We start from the raw sequence: 18,277 nt of genomic DNA, 5'->3' as shown, positions 1-18,277 counted from the left end.
GAGGCACAGTTCTGCTGAATATAATTGAATATGGTTTCTTTGCATGTTTTCTTGGACTTCACTGTGCAGGAGACCTAGAGGCAATTTAGAGGACCAGTTACCTAGCCTGGTAAGCCACCGAGTCTCTGCCTTGGAAGTTTAATCCGCTTAAGCATCCATTTTGCTTTGAATAATCTAGATTTTACCAAGAGTCTTGACTCTTTGGGCATCAAATGACCACAAGGTCTTATCAGTCTTCTAGAGGGATTAATGGTGTAGAGACAGCCTGGTGGATTTTTATTTCAAATATCACAGCTACTCTTATTGTTAACATTTGTCATTTGTGTAGAAGAGCAGAAACACCAAAACCTAAGCACCTTCCTTCCTGCTCTAAGACTCCCAGACTCCAGACAAAATAGTCAACAGCTGGATATTTACTAGGCATCTTAAATCTTATGTCTAGAACCAAAATCTTATTTCCTATTTTCCCCACAAAACAAACAAACATCTGCTCTTGCCTTTGTTCACCAGCTCAGCTGATGACACAACACTTCACCTCAGTACTGAGGCAAAAACCCTGGCCTCGCCCATTACCATTCTTCCTCTCACTTCACATCTAATCCATCTGTAAGCCTGTTGGCTCTGTCTTCAAAATGTGTTTATGTCTCATCCAGCCATGTCTCACCACGTCCACTGCACCCCAAGAGGATCACCATTCTGTCTCCTGGAGATTGCAGATATTGGCTCCTGGTCTTTGTAATTCCATTCTTACTTTTTCAGGCTGGCCACCGCTCAGCTGCCAGTGACTTTTAAAAACTTGCACCTGGTCTCATTACATCTTTGTTCAAAATAATATAATGGCTTCAATCACACTGTGTCTAAAAACTGAGATCCAGTCTGCAACGTGTCAAATCGTCTGGCCCTTGGTCTTGTCCCCTGTTCATCTTTTGGACTACCTGCTCCAGCCACACAGACCTCTGAGCTATTGATGTTAGGTGTTCTCACATGTGGGCCTTTGCAATCTCTGATGCCTTTGTCTGGAGCAGTCTATCCCAGATATTTCTGTGGTTTGCTCACTTCCTTCAGGTCTTTGATTAAATGTCAACTAATCAGAAGGTGGGTGACAGAGGATGAGATGGTTGGATGGTATCACCAACTCAATGGACATGAGTCTGAGCAAGCTCCAGGAGATAGTGAAGGGCAGGGAATCCTGGCATGCTGCAGTCCATGGGGTCACAGAGTTGGATATGACTTAGTGACTGAACAACAGCAACAACAAATCAGAAAGGGTTTCCTTGATCACTCTGCCTTGAAATCTCTCAAACCACACACACTCATAACTGTCCCTTTGCTTTGCTTTATTTTTGTATTTTTTTTAAGCTGTGCTGCTGCTGCTAAGTCACTTCAGTCGTGTCCAACTCCGTGCGACCTCATAGATGGCAGCCCACCAGGCTGCCCCGTCCCTAGGATTCTCCAGGCAAGAACACTGGGGTGGGTTGCCATTTCCTTCTCCAATGCATGAAAGTGAAAAGTGAAATTGAAGTCACTCAGTCATGTCCGACTCTTCGCGACCCCATGGACTGCAACCTACCAGGCTCCTCTGTCCATGGGATTTGCCAGGCAAGAGTACTGGAGTGGGTTGCCATTGCCTTCTCTGTATTGAGGCATAATTGACATGTAAATTTTGCACCTATATAATCTATAAATTTTGATGAGTTCAGACATGCCCATATGTCTGTGATACTGTCACTACATTAAGGTGATGAACATGTATACCACCTCTAAAAATTTCCTTGTGTTCTTTTGTGTGTACATTTGTGTGTTGTGATAAGAACACTTAACATGAGAACTACCCTTTTAAAATATTTTATTTTATTTTTTTTTTTTGCTCTTAAAATGTTTATTACCTCACAGCAAGGAATTATAACTCCAGATAACAACCCATAATATTGACAGTCAAAAATGTATATTTTATCACTTGATTATTTGAGATTCATAAAACTTGTGGAAATAATCAGAAGCAGTGGTCACTCTCAAAAAGTGCGTAATACAGTACTGTAAACTGTAGGTGCAGTTTAGACCTCATATTAGACATTGATGTATATTGTAGAGTATATAAATATATTCTACTTAAATTTGATCTGAAATTTAAAGAAACAGCTTTGCTGCATGTGTTAAATCTCTAAAACTTGGCATTAGTCTTTAATTTATTAGTGTTAATTAAAGTTAATTTGACTTGAATGTAGCCTATTATATTTTTTAAAAAAGAAGTCACGTAGAATGTATCACCAGAATGTAACATTGAGACCTATGTTTATTACAATACCTGAATCAGCTAATGACCTTTCATAACCAAGACATCAGTAAATTATTCCTACATTAACACTTCCATTCTCATATAAATAATTTTCTCTCAGTGTTTTGTTTATTGAGGACATCTCTTCTCAGTAGGGACTCAATAGAGTAGAAGTGCCCATCAGAATTCTGAAATTCATGCCTTTTATGGCTCCTCTCTTGGTGTACTCTAGCTTCTTGTTTAATCATGAAATACGTGGAGTCAGAGAATTGAATGGACCATGTGGCTTTCCTTCCGGTGCCTGGAACAGGACCAGGAGCGCTTGCTTGGTGAAGAGCTTGAACAAGTCATCGCTTTCCTAGGCTCAGTGAAGACCACTAGGATCTGCCTTAAGTTCCTAAAGAACAATAGACATCATGGAGAGCTTAATTTGCTATGAAACGGGAAACAAATGTTAAACGCAGGCACAATAATAAACTGCTAGTGTATTTTAAAGGGATGGGTATGTATCCAATCAGCAGTGTTTCTAAATATCTGTTAATATGAATAGTGTCCATAAAGTCACAATACTTTGCCCAGTATTCACATTAATTTTTTCTGTTGATTCTGTTTTTCCACTGAAGATTTCTGGTTTATGATTTATAGGTGGTTTTCTGTCCCAAGTTCCTGTTATTGGTTTTCAGTGATGAGCATTTTTAAAATTAGATAACCAGAACAGCCTACAAGAAAATACACTCTGGATTTTAAACTCTTTGCCTTCATTTAAAATAAGCTTTCCAGGATTTCTATTTTTGCCACTAATTCAGTTTTGTGATTACTGATTGACAACCCTTAATCCCCTGAAAAAAAATCCAATCCTTCCCAGCCTGACTTCTGTAAATAAAGTACATTCAATAAGAGAATCCCAGTTACATTATTTCCCTTCTGTGTATTTGAGTGTTGTTTCCCATCCAGTTTTGAGATGTCTGCTAGAATCTGTCAAAATCTGTTTAATATCTTCATTTAAGTTTAAGGCTTCTCTGGTGGCTCAGATGGTAAAGAATCTGCCTGAGTGCGGGAGACCAGTGTTTGATCCTTGGGTTGGGAAGATCCCTGGAGAAAGGAATAGTTACCCACTTGCCTGGAGAATTCTATGGACAGAGAAACCTGGCAGGCTACAGTCTGTGGGGTCACAAAGAGCCTGGTGGGCTACGGTCTGTGGGGTCACAAAGAGTTGGATGTGACTGAGCAGCTAACACTTTCACTTTAAGTTTAGGAAGGTTTAAGGAGTTGATTGAAATACTGAATTTCTGTGGTGAAACGAATCTATAGGAAAACAAATGATTCCTTTATAATATAAAATCCAGTTAGTAGAATATTACATAATTATATTTAGCCATTTAGTCAGTACATCTAGCCTGGGGGGAAAAAACACACAATGTAGATTGTTACAAACTCTTCTTTAGTTCTGTTGCTCCCCCAAGAAAAAGGTTCAGGGCTCTGACTGAATTTGAATTCCTTAGAGAGACTCATATTCCTAGTATCAATAGACTTGGAATGAAAGAAACGTCATAAGTTTCCTTTTCTGAGTGTGAAGTTGGGGAAAGGATCAAATACTAATGAATAGCACTTGTTCCAAGATACACATGTGTCTTTCATTGATTTGCCAAAATTAAATCAAAGGATTCCATATGTGTCTGAAGGAGAACCATCTGACACTTGAAGTAGCAAACAATAAAACTTTAAAAATATATTTCCTGTGAAGCTAAGTTGATTGGGAAAAAGAAGGTTTGATCATCAAGAAGGATATAAATGTAGCTATAGCATCTGTGTCAAATGAGTAAGCTTTGAAAGAGCTTTATAAATCGTAAATGGCTACATGTAAAGGAGAGACTGGGCATTCTTGCTTTCTGTTTAGTATTTTATTATTATCTATTATTAAGTATTGTTGAACATTAGCAATGAAGATGGGAAGTGGTAGTTTTGGTTTTTATATAGATCAAAATTGAGGTCCAAGTTGGGTAATAGATTGAGTGTACATATATATTTACATTTCTGTCTTACACATAAAACAATCAAGTTGTAATCTTATCTTTGTAGTCACAAATTTCCCTGTTCTCCCCCAACTTCCTATTTCATCCAGGTGCCCACATCCTCCCGCCCCAAGCCCCAGGCTAGTAGGTCATCGGGGTTGGATCAGGACTTTACAGGAACTACTTAAAATGTCCACAGGCTGATACAGCTGGGCGATGGATCCAGTTTCTGGCCTTCGTTTTTCTCATTAGCTCCTGCCATCCAGGCTCCTTGTTATGCGCTGCTTCTCTTGTGACCAATGTCCTATTTCTTATTGTCTGATCTCTGCCCTCCTCCCAAACGCTCTGCTTATGCTGCGTTTCTCAGACATTCTGGTTCTTGATCTTTATCTTACACTATATACCTGACCTTTGTACACCGAATTTATTTACTGTTCTGTCAGGCACTTTCCTAGAGCCTGTCTCAGTGTGCTTATAAATGTGTGCCTTGATCACAATGACCCCTTATTCACCTTCCTACCTGACTGGGACTTTTCATACCTGTCTATTTCTCTGGCCCCCACCACTTACCTTGAACTTAGAGCTTGGAAGCCAGACAATCCTTGACATTCAGTTTTCCACATCTCCCTATTTTCAAATCATATCAGAGGCACATTGCGTCAGTTGCATAAATGTTTTTTCATTGGTGGAAAAACATGCCTGCTTATTCGCAAGTGTAATCAATACTGAGAGGTGTCTAGATGTGATATTTAATGTAGCTTGTTACTAAGGCAGTCTAATGTAAAACTATTCAGGAAGTCCTCATGGACTGATGATGTTCCTGAAGAGTTAGCATCTTATTGGCGCTAGAATAAACTAAATGCATAGTCCAGTTTTATATCTTTAAGAATATATTACATATATTGATCCAATAAGTATTTACAGAATTGCTCCTTCAATAGCATAATGAGATTTTCTTTCATTGTACTTGAATAATGGTGAATCTTGCTATGTAAGATTGACTTACACAATATCAGCAGTAGTGGTCACTGAGGAAAATTGGAATTTGCTGCGAGATGACTTTTCAGTCATGGCATAATTTGTGTGCAATAGCTAGTCTTGGCGGTACGGCTTACCTAAATGGAAACAGTGTCCCTATCTACCTGCTGTCCTTAAATTCTTTATTGCTTTCATCTTATGGGAGAACTGCCCCAAATTGTATAGTTCTTGTCAGGAAACCACATACATATCCACAGTGTGCATCCCTTCTTCTTCTTTTTTTTTTTTTTTTGTCTTATTTTGGAGGACTGTGTGCATGTGGCTGTAGATACAGATATGTGCAATGTGGATTTTGTGCCTTGAGAATATTATTGAAGACTCTCTAATTTAGGGCAGAAATTATTTCCTTTTCCATCAGTGACAGCCCTGCTTGTATTTGTGGTTTGGGTTATGGTTATCGTTGGGGAGATTATTTTGGCTTTGATAGCTAAAATTTAGAAATACATCTGAGAAAAAAAAAACTATGCAAGTTGAAATTCAAATGTAAATGTAGGAATGAGTTGACTAGATTATTCTGAAGCAAAATAGCAGATATTCTTCATCCAAAGCATTCTATTTCTATTCGAACCACATTAAGTCGCAGCTCAGTTCTGTCAGTTCAGTCATTCACAGACTGAAGTTTTCCAGAGAAAAAACAGTTAGCTTTGAAATCAAAACGTATTCTTTTCTGGTTTTTTGAGACTAATTACGTTTAGCTGGAAGATAATTTAACATATAACTAATTTTTGTGTCTTTTTCAACATTTAGGAATTGCAGAGTCCCAAAACAATATTTCAGAAGTTCTTACTTGAGAAAACTAAGCCAAATATATTAATAAAATGGCCAAATGTATGTATGTATGGTTCTGAAAAGTACATAATTCATATATATTTTTCCTTTTGTGGTGAACAAGTAATTAGGAATATTTAACTAGCCAACATATTTGATTGAAGCAACATTTTAAGTCTGTCGTTTAAGTTTAGGGAAGAAAATGTTTAGGTCGTCTCCTGGGCTTAATTGTATTTTCGGCTAGATTCTTGATACGTCTGTGGGAATCGATTTGTCACTGTGCTGATGATGACTTGAGGCAGTCACATTTTTCAGGCTGTTTCTACAGGATGATTTTAAAAATTGTTAGGTGGCATCATGATGGGGGGGGTTTTGCTGCTTACTGGAAAAGCAGTTCAAGTCACATTAAGAGATGTGACTTGAACATAGACTTGAAATTATTCAAACGGGGAAAGGTGACTGAATGTAGTCACCCTGGGTAACTTAGGATAGTACTGGCCACAGGAAGAAGAGTAAACACACATCCACATGCACACGTCAGAGACTTATCAGAGGCCAGGATGACCCTTAAAGACATCGCAAAGCTGTTGCTTCAGAAGTGATGCTGCTGTCAGTGATTTCAGCTTGCTTTTCCAAAAGTGAATGAATTATTCTCACTATAATTTGTTCCAGGGATGTTCAGGCACACTCATCAGCCACAGACATGGGAACTTCTTGTGGAGTTTGTACCCTACGTTTACCACAAAAAGTCAGTGACAGCTGAAGTTGCCTCTGTGATCATACGAAGCCCGCCTTGTGCTTCTCCCCATTAGACCTCGTTCTGTGTTCTTCCCCTCCCCATCACTCCCGTCTGCCCCGCTGGTGGGAGTGTGTGGTTGATGCTGACTCTTCTGACTTAAGGTCATGCCGTCTCCATGTCTAGAAGCTCCTCTCCACGCCGCAGAGCTCTTCCACGTTTCTGAATTCATAATGCATATTTGTAGATTCATCTTTTGCTGCCTTGTCATTTTGCCCATGGTCATGTTGATGTGGTACAGCCCAGAGTTTAGTTTCTGGAGTCAGATTGTTAGCATTTAAATACTAGCTCCTATGTGGCTCTGATATGTTTGACCAAGTTACTGAGTCTTGCTAACCTTTGGACTTCCTGTCTGTAAAGTGGGCATTTACTATCTGTAAAGTGGTGATGATTCCACCAGTTTGTGTACGTGAAACACTAGGCACAGGGCCATGCATGGTTTTAGGAGAGGAACCAACTGTGCCAGTTTACCTAAGACCTAGAGGGCTCCTGGGAAGCAGAACCGTCAGTGCAAACCTGAAAAGCAAGCTGAGTTAGTCCCCCTAGTTGTAAGCATTTCCTTTATATTATTCAAGTTTATTGTATTTATATTTTGTATTCCTGTGTTACATCTTTCCCCTGTTAGGTTTCACAGAGGCTCATATCTAGGTGCTTGAACATCTTCATGTGTTCTGCATTTTCCTAAAACAGATTTACATTACCTTATGGTAATAAAATTCACATACAACTAGAAAATTAAAGATGACATGGAGGAGAAATTGTTAGGAATGTAGCATTGGCTTGAGAGATAATTTCTGGTTTTGCACAGATAGTTTTTAAAAATGTATTCCAAATGCTTAGAACAGTGTGAATAATAAAAGAGGTTAACTGTTACCTCCAGGAAAAAATTATACGCAAAAGAAAATATAATCACAGATTGCTACTGTTTAATCAAGTGATCAAGCAATCCCAAAGCACAGTGTGGCTGTAGGGCTGTCTTGTCACACTTCTATAAATCCAGCTGGTAAGAAAACAAAAAAGCCTTTATACCCACAACACAGCAGGCAGCATGGGCTTCATGTGTCAAGGATGCCGATTCCCTGTGCCCCTCCACCCTCTGAGTTCCAAGGAAGATATGGCAACGGGTCGTGGGTGCAAGCCCAGGTAGATGCTGAGCACACAGAGGTTGTGTGTCGCAGCTGAGAAGGGCTAAGCTTATGTAAGTCATGTTAGATAATCACAGATTATCTAGCAAACCTGTCCAACTTTTGCCCCACAGGGAGACACTATCTATATGAACCCAATTAGGAAACAAGTCTTCTCTGGGGAGGAAAGGGAAATTGTATTATCGGAAAGACATTTTTTGCCTGCAAAGTCTACATTTCCTCTCAGATGGCCCTGCCCTGCTCAAGACCCCCAAAAGTGGGGACTTTGTCTACCCCTCTGTCATTGGTGCCACATGGTGCTTGCCTCACGGAAGTGTCACATGTTAGCCCCTCAGTTATCCTGCAGCAAGCTTCTTCCCACAATCCCCAGTTGTTCCTTGAGTCCTGGGTTAAATATTTGCCCGCACAGATAAGGACACTAATCCAATTCATGAGGGCTCCGTTCTCATGGCCTAATCACCCCAAAGTCCCCGTCTCCAAATACCACCACATTTTGGGATTAGGATTCAACACATGAATTTGTGGGGATACAGACATTTGGTCCATTGCAGGGGGAGAGAGGGCATTTGGGAGTAGCATAAATAAGGTCACATGTGCCCCTATATTTGTTTCAGGTGGAGAAGAGGAATCCGGTGGTAGCTTAGTTGCTCTTCATTGTGGCTGCCCATTTGAATTGCCTGGAAGATTTAAAAAATAAAACACCAGTGTCCACTCCTTCCCACTCCCACCCCAGAGACTCTGATTTAATTAATCAGGGTGGTAGGGAGACATGGACAACAGCCTGGTTTTAAAATACTCCAGGTGAATTTAATATGCAGCCAGGGTTGAAATTCGCTGCAAGTAACTGAATCCTGTCTGTCTCTTCCTTTTATTCCCATAGTGACCTCATGGACTGTAGCCCTCCAGGCTCCTCTGGTCCATGGGATTCTCTAGGCAAAAATCCTGGAGTGGGTTGCCATACCCTCCTCCAGAGGATCTTCCCAACCCAGGAATCAAATCCAGGTCTCCAGCATTACAGGCAGATTCTTTACCATCTGAGCCACCAGGGAAGCCCCAGATAGGATCAAGCTTATTGTTTAATATTTACTTCAAAACTAACAGTATCTGCATTCTTTCTCTTTAAAATTCATGTCTTCATTCAGTTTAGCAATTTTCCTGTGCTTGTCTAAATAGAGATCTTTTTTTTGTCCTTGGTGTTGATTAGCCACCAAGCTGTGTCTGACTCTTTGCAATCCCATGAACTATAGCCCACCAGGCTCCTCTGTCCATGGAATTTCCCAGGCAAGAACACTGGAGTGGATTACCATTCCCTTCTCCAGGGGATCTTCCTGAGCCAGGGATCCAACCCAGATCTTCTACACTGGCAGGCAGATTCTTTACCACTAAGCCACCAGGGGAAGATAAAACCTAATTACATTCTTTGACATGTGTTAGCTGATAAAAACCATAGTCAGGTGTTAGAAAATATGATGATTTCATTGCATCTTGTATTCTTTACTGGAAAACTCCTGAGGGCTGATTTTCTCCTTATTCTAGATTTTTAAAAATGCCTTTAAGTAAACCCCCAATTTATTTTCTCTGTGCATGTTGTCTATAGTAGCTATAGACTTAATGCTTGTGTTCCCCCAAATTCATATATTTAAATCCTTACTGCCAATATGATGGTAATGTGGCCTTTGGGAGGTGATTAGTTTGTGAGGGTGGAGTTCTCGTGAATGGGATTAGTGCCCTTATATAAGAGACTCCCACCCCCCATATAGATAAATAAATAATAAAAACAAAAGAGACCCCACACAGTTCCATCACCCTCTCCCCCTCCTGCCATGTAAAGGACTCAGTGAAAAGACAGCCTTCTGTGAATCAGGAAGCAGATCCTCACCAGACACCGAATCTGCTGATGCTTTGCTTTGGACTTCCCAGCTTCCAGAACTGTGAGAAAGAAACGATGTTGGTTAAGCCACCTAGTCCGGTGTTTTTAAACCAGCCCAGATGGTTTTATACCTGGCCAAGACATCAGTACAGCATATTTATTTTTATGTTCTGCATTTGAAATTTGGCAGTCTACTATTATTCTATAGTCATTATGAGGCTGTCAAAACCTCCGCTCTGTCTGTAATGACCTGAGACTTTTATCGTGGTCACTGTGCAAAGATGGTTATTCTGATGCCTTCCTGGTTAACCTCCCAGCCTCTGGATTTTTATTCTATAAAGTGGAAATTCAGTGACACCTGTATTAGAGGGTGGTTCTGTTTTGCTAGGGGGTAATATATAAAGCCCCAGGCACATGGAGGATACCTCCATAATACTCCTTTTCTTCTGCTGCTTACTCTGGGTACCTCCCCAAGATGGGTCATTTTGGGGTGTGCTTTTTCTACTGCTAATTGAGGTAATTCTACTTTTTCTTCATTGAATTTTTTCGGTTCATTTATTCTGATCTTCTTGTGTTTGCATGTATTTCCTTATTTTTCTAGTTTCAGATTTCTGAAGGCTCCTAAAGATTTTTCTTCATACATTTTCACCTTCTGTTTTATGGTCTTCCTGTCTACTTCTTTACCTTGATTTTCTTTCCTTCCATTGTAAGACTAGACCTTAAATAGAAAATATTAGTGTTGGCTGTTTATGGAAGAATGTATTGGGCACTAGAAGAGAGATTTTGGTTTTATAAATACTATGCATGCATTCATGCTAAGTTGCTTCAGTCTTGTCTGACTCTTTGCAACCCCATGGACTGTAGTCCTCCAGTCTCCTCTGTTCATGGAATTTCCCAAGCAAGAATCCTGGATTGTCATGCCCTCCTTAGGGGACCCTCCCGATCTCTCTTATGTCTCTTGATTGGCAGGCGTGTTCTTTACCACTAGTGCCACCTGGGCAACCCTTATAAATATTACAGGACATTCAAATAGAGCCCCAAATCTGCAGAGCTTTAGTCAGCTTCCAGATCTCCGGTCAGTCTCTGATTTATCAATGTGAAATGGAAGTTGAGTCACACTTTCATGTTTTGTGGTTGCCTTAGTATCATGAAAGCTATTGTTTTTTGGCCTTTGTTGTTTTGAAATAGAAACTGCTTAACCTCAAGACTCTTGGGATGGAAGGCCATCATACCTTTGCCATCATCGGTACCAGTGTGCGTGGGGACTGACCACTAGTGCAATAAGGAAGGCACTGCGTGTTCTTCTCTTTCTTAAGAAATTCTTGTTCATTGCAAAATTAGCCTAATATCTTGCTTTTGCAAAACCGATTGAATTCCATATTTTCATGAATATCTCATACTCACCTTTTACTCAGATTTTATTAAGGAATAAACCCAATTTCCAGAGCTATTGCTTGAAATTTCCTTTTGCTTGTTCCACCTATGTTTCATTAAAAAAAATTCATGTAGCAAAACAATAAAAAAGCAATGTTTGTGCCTGCTTTTAAATAGGCATTTGCTTTTAGTAAGTTGATTCCTCTGAGCTCTCAGTTATATTTCTATAGTCCTAATAGGAGCTTCCTAAAAAATCTTTTATTGTACCAAGTATAAGGTAGATAACAGGTTTGATAACCCCAAAAGTACTTGTGTTAAATACTCTAGCCAGAGAGGGAGATAAAAATAATCAATAAAGGTGTCAGGAGAGACCATAAGGACAAGGTAGTTTGTATTTACTCTGAAATTTCTCATTCTAAACTCTTCTGTTCTTTCCAACCCATGCATGTTTAGGATAAATACTTTCTTCTCCCTCTGTATTTCACAGTAGCTACAGATTCCTTTTGGAGGTCAGATTTGAACAATTGAGTAGGCATAAATTGAATTCCGGAGAAGGCAATGGCACCCCACTCCAGCACTCTTGCCTGGAGAATCCCATGGACGGAGCAGCCTGGTGGGCTGCAGTCCATGGGGTCGCTAGGAGTTGGACACGACCAAAGCGACTTAGCAGCAGCAGCAGCAAATTTACTTCATTTTTAAATGCCAAAATTAGAGAATACTTTTTAAAATAATTTTTATTGGAGTATACTTGATTTACAATGTTGTGTCAGTTTTAGGTGTATAACAAAGTAAGTCAGTTATACATATGTTCATTCTTTTTAGATTTTAGACCTTTTCTCATATAGGTTATTAAAGAATATTGAGTAGAGTTCCCTGATCTACACAGTTCAGTTCAGTCCCTCAGTCGTGTCTGACTCTTTGCGACCCCATGAATTGCAGCACGCCAGGCCTCCCTGTCCATCACCAACTCCCGGAGTTCACTCAGACTCATGTCCATCGAGTCAGTGATGCCATCCAGCCATCTCATCCTCGGTCGTCCCCTTCTCCTCCTGCCCCCAATCCCTTCCAGCATCAGAGTCTTTTCCAATGAGTCAACTCTTCGCATGAGGTGGCCAAAGTACTGGAGTTTCAGCTTTAGCATCATTCCTTCCAAAGAAATCCCGGGGCTGATCTCCTTCAGAATGGACTGGTTGGATCTCCTTGCAGTCCAAGAGACTCTCAAGAGTCTTCTCCAACACCACAGTTCAAAAGCACCAATTCTTCGGCGCTCAGCCTTCTTCACAGTCCAACTCTCACATCCATACATGACTACTGGAAAAACCACAGCCTTGACCAGATGGACCTTTGTTGGCAAAGTAATGTCTCTGCTTTTGAATATGCTATCTAGGTTGGTCATAACTTTTCTTCCAAGGAGTAAGTGTCTTTTAATTTCATGGCTGCAATCACCATCCGCAGTGATTTTGGAGTCCAAAAAAATAAAGTCTGACACTGTTTCCACTGTTTCCCCATCTATTTCCCATGAAGTGATGGGACCGGATGCCATGCTCTTCGTTTTGTGAATGTTGAGCTTTAAGCCAACTTTTTCACTCTCCTCTTTCACTTTCATCAAGAGGCTTTTTAGTTCCCCTTCACTTTCTGCCATAAGGGTGGTGTCCTCTGCATATCTGAGGTGATTGATATTTCTCCCGTCAGTCTTGATTCCAGCTTGTGTTTCTCCCAGTCCAGCGTTACTCATGATGTCCTCTTCATAGAAGGCTACATATAGGCTTCCCTGGTGGCTCAGACAGTAAAGTATCTGCCTACAATATGGGAGACCCGGGTTCGATTCTTGGGTAGGGTAGATCCTCTGGAGAAGGAAATGGCAACCCACTCCAGTACTCTTGCCTGGGAAATCCCATGGACGGAGGAGCCTGGTAGGCTACAGTCTATGGGGTCACAAAGAGTCGGAGACGACTGAGCGACTTCACTTTCACTGATCTACACAGTAGGTCTTTATTATCAATTTTATATATGATAGTGTGTATATGTTAATCCCAATCGCCTAATTTAGTCTTCTTTCCTTTTGCCTTTGGCAACCATAAGTTTCTTTTCTACATCTGTGACTCTATTTCTCTTTTGTAAATAAATCCATCTGTACCACCTTTCTAAATTCCTCATATGTGTGTTAATATATGAGATTTGTTTTTCTGTTTATGACTTAACATCACTCCTTATGACAGTCTCTAAATCCGTCTACACCTCTGAACGTGGCACGATTCCTTTTTACGGCTGAGTAATATTCCACTTATATACGTGCCCCATCTTTGTCCATTCCTCTGTTGATCGGCATTTAGGCGGCTTCCGTACCTTGGCTGTTGTAAATAGTGCTGCAGTGAACACTAGAGTACATGTATCTTTTCAACTTATGGTTCTGAATCTAGAGAATGCTTTTAAATGACATTTCTTGAGTTTTCATTACTGATGGGTGCTAAACCTGTGTAAACTTAAATGTGTTACAGACTATGAGATAGCATATTTAAGAATTTTTTCATCATTGTCCTTTCTTGATTTTTTTTCTCCAAAATATTTTAAGATGATTGTGCTTGACTCTGTACATCAAAATTTAAAGATCATAGTTAAATAGTGTGACAAAGGATTGAGAGTTTAATTTGTAATTTTAATTAATTTTAAAGGGTTACTTATTTAAACTTAAGTATTCACATATGGATCAAGATAATAATGAAGAAATGACTTGTTTAAGTGGATAAAAACCCAGTTCAGAAGTGCTAGCCTGGGGATGCAGTTGGAGTCACTGATTGATATGTATTTAAGGAAATGCCTTAAGTATCCTGAGCCATTTCTTTAACTGGGCAAAGGATAAATGTCCAAGACCATCACAGCTATAGGAAGACAACTGGTTTTGTCCCTTCTCTAATGCCTGCATGCTTCGAATGTAGTGGACAGTGAAAATTGTTCACATCCAGGCAGGCTTACCAAGTGACAGGAAGGGTAGTAAGCTCTCTGCACGCATGAAGTCTTTTAAATATTTGCTGATAGTCAAGGGAGAAAATAAATGAGTGGTCAGTGCTTTCTGCTTCCAACACAAGGAAAAGCTTTTTTACTCAGCTAACTAATTAGGTCTAGATAGTTATGGAAATTATTTTTTCATCGTGAGTGAATTTTGACAACATCCTTGACATCTATTAACATTAAACATTTAAATTGAATTGATAGTGTTAAAAAGTGCTATTTTCTGAAGTATTTGATGTTTGCTAACTTTAAAATATACTACAATCCAAGTTAAGTGCTTTCTCTAGAAAGACATTAAGTAAACACCATTACAACATTATAATATACCTTAATTCAAGAACTACTTTAAAAATCTCAATTTAACCTAGTATCACTATTATATGGAGAATACATTAATGATTTGTAACTTTCTGATTAAACTTCTTTAAAGTTTGATGTTCTCATATATCACTAGAATGAGTGTGCCACTTATAAAATAGTAATTATTCATAATACCTAAGAATTACATCTGCTTTATTCTTTTATTATAATGTCCTGAGTAAATCAACCATTGTAATTACTTTATATACTCAACCCGATTGAACAAACAGGACAATCTATTGTGGGTTTTTATAGGACTTGTATCATACAAGTTTTACTATGATGAAGGGAATGCCTGCTAAAATACCTTCATGTATAGCCTGTGATTCTGATTACAAATACACGCTACTGATTTCTGTGGGGTTTTATCTAGCTTCTGTATTAGTTTCTCTAGAATTCTGTTTTCTTCAAAGCAGGAACTATGTCTTTTGAATGTCATTAATTAGTGAGACTAGCACAGACTAAGTGAATACTCTCTTTTTTTTAATGTACAAGTTTAATGTTTATGAAATTATTTAAGTGGTTTTGTTCCTAAGGTTTTGTAACATTATTCAACTGATTTACAGCCAAAATAAAATTCTTATATGATTTATATATATGATCCATATATTCTAAATAAAATTTTCTTTAAAGGGTACAGACTTATTATTAACTGCTTAACAAACATTTGTTTCTAAACATATGCTATGTTTACCATCTTTGTAAAGGTAACATTCAGCAGTATGTCTCAAAATACTGAAAGCATCTATTGTTAAGTATTCAATATTTTGTGAAAACACTTATATCCTGTCACTGGTTTGAAAATCCAGTTAAATTCCTTTAAATTTCTTTTTTTTAATTGACATATAGCTGGTTTACGATGTTGGGTTAGTTTCAGATTTACATCACAGTGATTCAGTTATACATATACATGTAAATCTATTCTTTTTCAGATTCTTTTCCTTTCTAGGTTATTATAAAATATTGAGTATAGTTCCCTATGCTATACAGTAAGTCTTTGCTATAAATTCCTTTAAATTTCTTATTTTTATTTTGGAAAATGCCTACAAGGATCATAGAGCCAAGTGAAAACATGATTTTTTTAAGAGATTATGGGAATTGTTGTTTGTGTTGTTTTAATATATAGCATCTGCAATATAGCATTACAAGCATTTCTAACATATATTTGATTGCATGTTACACTGATTACCTATATATATGCCCTTAATGACTGAAATTTATAGTACCCTAGAGATCACTTATAACATCACCACTCAAATTTCACATGACACTGAAAATGGCGTTTTGTTCCAGAATTGTCTAGCTGAGCATGGGGTTACTTGAGGGCTTGGGATGGGTACTCTGAGGCTCATTTTAAGGATTCTGTGTGTGTGTGTGTGTGTGTGTCTGTTTAACGTCCAGCACCTGTTCTTCCTGGAGCCTACCAGCAAAGCCATTCTCAAGGGTATGGGTACATGCATCAGACCAGCCTGTCATCTGTGAGGTCAATGCAGCATTCACCAAATCTAGTAAGTGCCCATTTGAAGTGCTCCTCCTTCCCTGGTCTTCATAGTTTATCTCCAGAATATAAAGGCACATGGAAATACAGTTGGATTGAATATGGTTCATTTTTTACATAAAATATAAATGATGATGTGTTGCCATTTGTATAGCTTCTTCTAAGGAAGTAGAAGGAAGTAGAGGATAGAGGTAAACCATCGAGAAGGGAAAGCATGATGTGAAAACATGGAAACAATGAGACATAGTAAGACTCTGCCAGTATTCTGTCCTCATTGTTACCTCATGATTGGAAATAGTCAACCAAGGTCTTCATTCAATAAAAAAGCACAAATATTTGGTCATGTTAAATAGTTAATCAAAATGGCCATGGAAACCTAAATGACAAGGCCGACACATGTCTTTGAGTTCTCCTCTTGGAAATCTCGGAGTGCTGACTCATTCATTGAATGGAAGACGTGGAAGCAGACTTGTAGACCAGTTAGTCCAGTCTGGCATCTTATGATGAAACTGCTTCTCAAGCTCCTGACACAGTCTCTTGGCCTTTGTCTGTGTCCTTAGAAATAGGTGGCCCTTCTAAACAGCTTGTAAGATACCTTTTAAAAATACATTTGTAAAAGTATAGTTGACTTTAATATTATGTTAGTTTCAGGTATACAACATAGTGATTTGGTATTCTTATAGATTGTGTACTGTACAGAATTATTATAATATTATTGACTATTTCCCTGTGCTATACATCACATGTCTATTACTTATTTCCTTTAATGGGTGGTAAGGAATCTTTAATCACTCTAAACTTCTTGCATCTCAGCCAATTTCCTCAGTCTACTAATGCACTTGATTTTGAGGTTGTCTGATATTATTAGCAAAGTCCTTGGCCTCAAATGAAAACAAATATAGTAAAACTCAACTCATTATAACAAGAATTTAATTATATGTACCTCAATCTTCATGACATTTATATGTTAAATGTCTCCTATTATGTGATACAAAATCCTATTGAGTGTATTATGGGTTTATTTTTCTTTTATTATTATTTTTAAAATATTTTAAAGTAGAAACAAAATTTTCAGGTAAAGTTCATCACCTCTGCCAGGGGACCAATTGTTGTAATGACCTGGCAGTGACTTGGGCCTGTCTGCCACTATGGTGGGTTTTATTCTCTGAAGAATGTGGACTACGGGAGAATCTACATAATCTAAGGTCTCTGGGCTTATCTGAAGCTGGGAGAGTGGCTTTACTGCTTCAAAGCTTACTGTTTAAAAAAAGATTTTTATTTTGTATTCGGGTATAGCCGATTAACAATGTTGTGATAGTTTCCCGTGAACAGCAGAAGTATTCAGCCATACAAACCCCCCGAACTGTATGCCCTCCATCCAGGCTCTCACATAACATGGAGCAGAGTTCCAAGTGCTCAAAGCTTACTTTTTGACAGCTAGCTGTTGTATTTAGTGGCTTGCTCTGGTCCACAATATTACCCCTTTTGCCAGACTAGTAACCTTGAAATGAACACAATCAAGACAGACAGTAGGCTCCAGAAATAGATGTGCTTGGAAAGGTTCCTGGTAGTTCCTTTTGTCGCGGTTGTCATTTGTAGCCTTGACTGTCTTGGTGTCCATTGTGTGACCCCATCTCTCCTTTCTCAGAGGACCTACCGAGCCATGTACGATTACAGTGCCCAGGATGAAGATGAAGTCTCCTTCAGAGATGGTGACTACATCGTCAATGTGCAGCCCATTGACGACGGCTGGATGTACGGCACGGTGCAGAGAACTGGAAAAACCGGAATGCTTCCAGCGAATTACATTGAGTTTGTTAATTAATCATTTCTCCTTGCCCTTTGAGCTTTGTTCTAATGTATACTAAACCCAATCTTTTTAAAAGATAGAAGATACTTTTAAGACAACTTGGCAATTATTTTACAATAATCTATCCTTCCTTTGACAATTAGATACGCAGGAAGAAGGAATGACTTCCGGGCTGAAAAACAGCAGCATTTTTGGTAATTGGTATAAACAAATAATTAGGTTTGGAGACCTGGTGCTGCTAGTTGTGTTAATGGTTCCCTTTGATTGGCTATTGAACCCTTCTGGGAAAACATATTTTTGTAAACTTTAATAGAGATGTTGA

At 38.8% G+C, this 18,277-nt stretch overlaps 1 protein-coding gene across 3 annotated transcripts in view; it reads left to right on the top strand.

Annotated features, from left to right (window-relative positions):
• The window catches only part of NEBL (nebulette), a 376,628-nt gene extending 358,586 nt beyond the window's left edge, over positions 1-18,042 (top strand). For all 3 annotated transcript variants that reach the window (XM_069547396.1, XM_069547395.1, XM_069547397.1), the window contains 2 exons: positions 16,049-16,155; positions 17,794-18,042. In XM_069547396.1, the coding sequence (XP_069403497.1) occupies positions 16,049-16,155; positions 17,794-17,970 (284 nt within the window). In that variant the 3' untranslated portion in view covers positions 17,971-18,042. The remainder of the gene's footprint in view (positions 1-16,048; positions 16,156-17,793) is intronic.
• Positions 18,043-18,277: the final 235 nt, after the last annotated feature.

Source organism: Ovis canadensis, chromosome 13 (genome assembly GCF_042477335.2).
Source record: "Ovis canadensis isolate MfBH-ARS-UI-01 breed Bighorn chromosome 13, ARS-UI_OviCan_v2, whole genome shotgun sequence".
NCBI classification, from domain to species: Eukaryota; Metazoa; Chordata; class Mammalia; order Artiodactyla; family Bovidae; genus Ovis; species Ovis canadensis.
This window is presented reverse-complemented; position numbering and strand designations above follow the sequence as displayed.